General features: G+C 48.1%; 1 protein-coding gene across 3 annotated transcripts in view; it reads right to left on the reverse strand.

Annotated features, from left to right (window-relative positions):
- The window catches only part of ENOSF1 (enolase superfamily member 1), a 22,587-nt gene extending 17,387 nt beyond the window's left edge, over positions 1–5,200 (reverse strand). For 2 of the 3 annotated variants that reach the window (XM_024757904.1, XM_024757905.1), the window contains exons 1-2: positions 5,074–5,200; positions 1,545–1,653 (exon numbers count right to left, since the gene is read on the reverse strand). In XM_024757904.1, coding sequence (XP_024613672.1) covers positions 1,545–1,653; positions 5,074–5,157 — 193 coding nt within the window. In that variant the 5' untranslated portion in view covers positions 5,158–5,200. Of the gene's footprint in view, positions 1–1,544; positions 1,654–5,073 lie in introns of those variants that run through there. The other variant, XM_024757908.1, reaches the window with a different exon arrangement.
- Positions 5,201–5,769: the final 569 nt, after the last annotated feature.

A 5,769-nucleotide genomic window follows, 5' to 3' on the forward strand; every position in this document is an offset into this window, starting at 1 on the left:
AAGGCCTTCTCGCACTGCACTATTGATTCTTTTATGTCTGTCTCCCTGAGAAGTTCGTGATTTCCTTCTCCTTGTACGTGGGACTCTGTCCCCTTTCTCTCTCTCTGTTTGTAAAGTCATTTCTGCAGTGCCTGGCAGAGCGCCTAGCACACAGGAGGTGTCTGCGGAAGGCCCAGCTGACGGATGACTGGACGGCAGCCCTGGGAGGAGCTGGAAGAGCCTGATGGCATCCACATAACGCTCAAGAAAGGTTCCCTTGTCCTACACACACACACACACACACACACACACACACATACATACATACACACACACACACACCTTTTATCTGTTCGATGATACTAAAATCGTTCGGTGGGTCAAGAGTTTTCTTCTACAACTAGGCAAGGGCTGACAGTACAAATATCCATGAGGGAAGTATCGCATCACCACCAAAGTTAGAGAATCTATTTCCTCCCTTCCTGGACCCTCACCCTTCAACCTATCATAATTCGGCTTCAGCTCCTAATGAGCCATTGAAATTGATCTGTCAGAGGTCTTCTGTTTGTACATATTGAATTTTGTACACTGTGCGTGCATTAAAAAAAACAATTATGCATTTAAAAAAAAACAAGCAAATAATTTGTATGTAAATATTCCGGAGAGAAAGCACTTCGGGCAGTCAGGACTAACCGAGTAGCTGTCTGGGCCTCAGTTTCCTTATCTCCAAAAATGTGGACGCTCAAGACCGCTGAGCCCTCATCCAGCTCTGAGAAAAGACAGGCTTGGGCTTCCCTGGTGGCGCAGTGGTTGAGAATCTGCCTGCCAACGCAGGGGACATGGGTTCGAGCCCTGGTCTGGGAAGATCCCACATGCCGCGGAGCAGCTGGCCCCATGAGCCACAATTACTGAGCCTGCGTGTCTGGAGCCTGTGCTCCGCAACAAGAGAGGCCGCGATAGTGAGAGGCCCACGTACCGCGATGAGGAGTGGCCCCCACTTGCCGCAACTAGAGAAAGCCCTCACACAGAAACGAAGACCCAACACAGTCAAAAATAAATAAAATAAATAAATAAACTTTAAAAAAAAAAAAAAAAAAGACAGGCTTACTCACAGCTCAATGTGCATTCTTCACTATCTGCTCTTCCAGATAAGAGTTCTGAAACTGGTAAGGACCTACAGCCTTTTCTGCCCAGAAGAGCAGTGAACTTGAAACCAACTCAGTGTGGAATATTCAGAAAAGCAAGTAGGCTCTGTGCACACAACAATAAGCCTTGTTCTGTGAATGCATGCCTGCCTACGTCATGTCCCTCACTCACTCACACAGTTCAGGTCCTCAAAGCTCTGCACAGAAATCGGCTGAGATTCAAGGATTCACCTGTAGTCTATGGATGACTACAAGGAGAGAAGCCAAAATCTGCTATTTAAAAATTTATCCCAATGAAATAAACCATTAAACATTGTTTTTACTCACTTCAAGCAGTGTAAATACGGAGGAAAATAAGGTCAGAACTGGAATGTAAATGAAACTTAAGCATTCTGGAACCTCAAGGGATGTTCAGCTCACCAACTTCAGTGCCTTTCCCCAGGGTGAAGGTGATTCCGTAGCCCTTGAGTCCATCTTCCGCATCCGTCTCCAAGACAACGTAGGCAGCTGAGTAATCAGGGTCTGTGTGCTGGAGGGGAAATGATCCCCCCAAATCCGCAAACGTGAGAAATCCCCAAATAAACCCGGGAATGACGTCACGTAAGAACAGAAAACACCAAAAAGAGTTCCCATCAGAGGGAACTGTTCATGTTCCCCAAAGGAAACACAGGAGCTCTGAATGGACAAAAGGAATGTCCTCCTGAAGGATGGCAGTTGGACTTGAGGTGAGAGTGAAGATTCAGGAATGAGATCTGGGAGTCTTTGGCATAAAAGTGGTCACTGAAGCCATGAACACAGAGGGGGTCTTAATGGGAGTGTGTGATGAGACAGGAAAGGCATTGAGGCCTGAGCCTTGAGAGGGAAGAAGGGGGTCAGTATAGGAAGGAGCAGCCAGAGAGGCAAGTGGTCAGCGAGGGAGGGGTGGGCAGCAGACAGCAAGAAATGTAGACCAGGGTGAAGGACACTGGAAGCAGAAATAGAAAGGGCAGCTCCAAGAGAAGGAAGGAAACACAGGTTGACTTCAGGTTAAGGAGGAAGTAGATGTACGGATGGAGGCAACAGGCATGGACCAGTAATCTAGGGTTCGGTGGGGAAGGGACAGAAAAGGGGTGGAGAGGCCAAGTAAAGACTATTCCAAAGTGGGAAGCCCTGTCCATGTGGGATGGAGAGGGGCCACTAGAAAAGGAGAGACTTAAAATGAAAAGGGAACAGGCCCTGGCAGTCAGAAAAGGTGGGCATGGGGACACAGGCATAAATCAGTTCTGGAGAAGGACATGCCTTACAGAATAAAGGGAAAGATGAGAGGGACGGCTGGAGGCTGATGTGCAGAGATGGGGCCAAGGGCACATTGGTCTTCAGTCTTTGTGGCGACACAGTGGCACAGGACTGGCTGGCAGAGGCGGGAGAGAGTGGTCTGGACAGCAGCTCCAGGGAGCTCAGCAGACAACAGGGAATGGAGAGGAAAAGTATGGCTGGGACAAGACATGGAAGCAACCTAAGTGTCCATTGACAGATGAATGGATAAAGAAGATGTGGTACATATATACAATGGAATATTACTTGGCTGTAAAAAAAGAATGAAGTAATGTCATTTGCAGCAACATGGACGGACCTAGAGATTATCACACTAAGTGAAGTCAGTCAGACAGAGAAAGACAAATACCATATGATATCACTTATATGTGGAATCTAAAATATGACACACAAATTGACTTTACAAAACAGAAACAGAGTCACAGACATAGACAACAAACTTATGCTTACCAAAGGAGAAGGCAGGTAAGGATAAATTAGGAGTTTAGAATTAACAGATACAAACTACTATATATAAAATAGATAAACAAGAAGTATTTACTGTATAGCAGAAGGAACTACATTCAATATCTAATATAAACTAAAATGGAAAAGAAAAAAAAAAGTCTGGCTGGGAAGTGGCAGGCTCAGCTAGAGCTGGGCTCTCTGGAACCGTAGTTAGCTCCTGGATAAGTGCTGGTAAGAGCACTGCAGGCCCGAGGGCTCCACGTTTCTTAAAGGGCTGGTAAGAAATCATAACTGGAACTCACTGCTTGAACGAATATGGGGAACAGTTTCAGGGCTCCTTCATGAAAATACCCTACTTGTGATCAGGAAGACTCGCTCTGCTGCTAAGTGCTAAGGGAGCAATCCTCAGTCATGGCAGTACTGCTGAGGACTGACAAGCAGACTTGCGATTAAGAAGGAACTTCCCTGGTGGTCCAGTGGTTAGGACTCTGCGCTTCCACTGCAGGGGGCACGAGTTAGATCTCCTAAGATCCTGCATGCCTCGGGGTGGCCAAATAAATAAGTTAATTAATTAAAAGGAAGGCACTTGGAAATCAGCATACAACACATACCATATCTCTGGGAGATAATACTTAAGTATTTATGAGCTTGCAATACAGCTGTCAGATAATAATCTCTCCTGACCCAGAGGTCATAAACCACTCAGGCCAGAGACAAATTCCATTTCCTAAATTATTCCACGGTAAGCCAGCAACCTTAACACTTCACAAATTCAAAGAAGAGAAAAATGGAGGTCAGCACTCTTCTGCTTCAGTTTCTTCATATGTCAACAGTAATTACAGCCAGTTATTGCCAGCCTTCTCTGTGTCAGGCTCTCTACACACATCTCATTTACATGTATAAAGCAGACACTGTTATACCCATTTTACAGACGAGAAAACCCAGGCCTGGAGAGATTGTGTGGTTTCCCCACAGCTGCTACACCTCAGAGGGGCAGAGACGATAGCACATGATCAGGTATTTGAATTTTACAAGTCAGTAAAATTTCAAATATTTGTTTGGAGATGCACAAAGGATTGCCCAGTGGGTGTATTTTGTCATTTACCGTAACATCATATAAGAAAGGACAAATAAGGGTTTTTAAAAGCAAGAAGAACCTAGTCTCAGAATAAAGGACATTCTTTTAAGTAACTTTAGCACTTTTTAACAAGAGGTCATTTCAGGTACACAAAGAGCATAGGGAATGTAATACACATCAGGGTGCCCTCCACCCAGCTTAAGAGGCAAAACTTTACAGCGTGAATGGAAGTCCTTGGGTACCCAATTCCCCTCCCTCCATACAAGTAACAGATAATCATTATCCTAACACGGATGTTTCACACATTCATTACATACCCTGCAACTTTGTTTTTCCAGTGTGCCATGTGTGAGTGGGCAGGGAGGGGCAGTGAGGATCCAGTGGGGACAGGCCTGGAGGAGACCCTGCACAGGACTCATATTTGGGAACCACTGCACTAGAAGGTGGTGGTGGCGTGGGCTGTCCTGCTAACACTCTCAGGGAGCAAAAATGCCCTTCAGTGCTTACTTTACTGCATCTCCAAAGGCGGACATCTACTTAACTCTTTATGTGACACATCCTCTATAATCATGTTTTCAGGTAATTTCATGAGAGCCCCCTCTTACACGACCCAGTTACTGCGAGTTTGTTCGTCTGGTTTTCCAGCCAGACTGTGACTCCTTCACTTCGCAGATGGGCCTCTTGGGTTAGGAGCTTTCCCAGGTCACACAGCAAGCTGTGGCGGAAGCAGAATCACCACCTAACACCCTGCCCGGGGCTTCCTGGTCTCCGTCTGGTTGAGAAGCTAGCGCTGTGTGTTTTAGGGTTTCACTGGTAGGAACCTAACAACATCGTTTTGCAAATACGATTCGCATTTCCAGCAAAATGAGAATTGTAAATGTAAAAACAGTTAATACTAAATGTCAGCAAAGAAAGGAACAGTAAGAAAAAAGAAAAAAACCTAGGAGGGTGGAGAGTGTCTAGATACCTTCATTCCCCTTCCCGATCTCTCCACTTACAAAAGCAACGGTTCCAAGGTTGGGAACCTTCCTGGGGCCTGTGGGGTGCCCCGAGCCTAAAGGGTCCAGCGTCGGAGGGGCGGGAGGGCACCAGCGGTCAGGCAGCGCTTACCATAGCGTCCGAGCCGTGGCCCCCGAGCGACGTGGGGAAGCGCACGTCGCGAACCGAGAGCCGAGAGATCCTGCCGCGCACCATGTCGTCCGCACCCCGGGGGCTGCCAACTCTGCGGGACACCCTCTGCACGGAGGCGCGCGCGCGCGCGCACGCGCATGTGCAGAGCCCAGCGCGGTGGACGCTGATTGGCCGCGCGGCCACACGGCCGCGCTCGAGAACTTGGCGAACTCAGTGAACTTGGCCCGACTGGAGTGGCCAGCCCAGTTCAGGGTCCCATGACTCCCACGTTTTTCCGCGCCAAGTTTCCGCCCGTACTGGGGGAGCTGCACCACAGGCGGACTCGTTCCGGTTCTCCACCCACCTCGTTCCGCGTCGGCAACCCCGCAGGACCCTGCTCCGCCCAGACTAGAAACACGCAAAGTGACCTTACCAGAGCGGTGCCCGAGAGTGCGAGTCCGGTCAGAGTGAGATCGCCTAGCAGCAGATTCCGGTCAGCTCAGCGCCTGCCCTCAGTCGGAAGGTCAGCCAGGATAGCCTTGGGCTAGAAGATCCTAAGGGTCTTTTAAGTGACCTCAGCCTGTTTACCACCTGATAAATTAAGAGGCGGGTCACGATTTATTACACCCTTGCTGATGCAGAGTGCTTTAAATACATGACCGCTTATCCGCCCAACTCTACAAAGTAGGCAGGTCA

This window comes from Neophocaena asiaeorientalis, unplaced genomic scaffold, assembly GCF_003031525.2.
Source record: "Neophocaena asiaeorientalis asiaeorientalis breed wild unplaced genomic scaffold, Neophocaena_asiaeorientalis_V1.1 scaffold142, whole genome shotgun sequence".
NCBI lineage: Eukaryota > Metazoa > Chordata > Mammalia > Artiodactyla > Phocoenidae > Neophocaena > Neophocaena asiaeorientalis.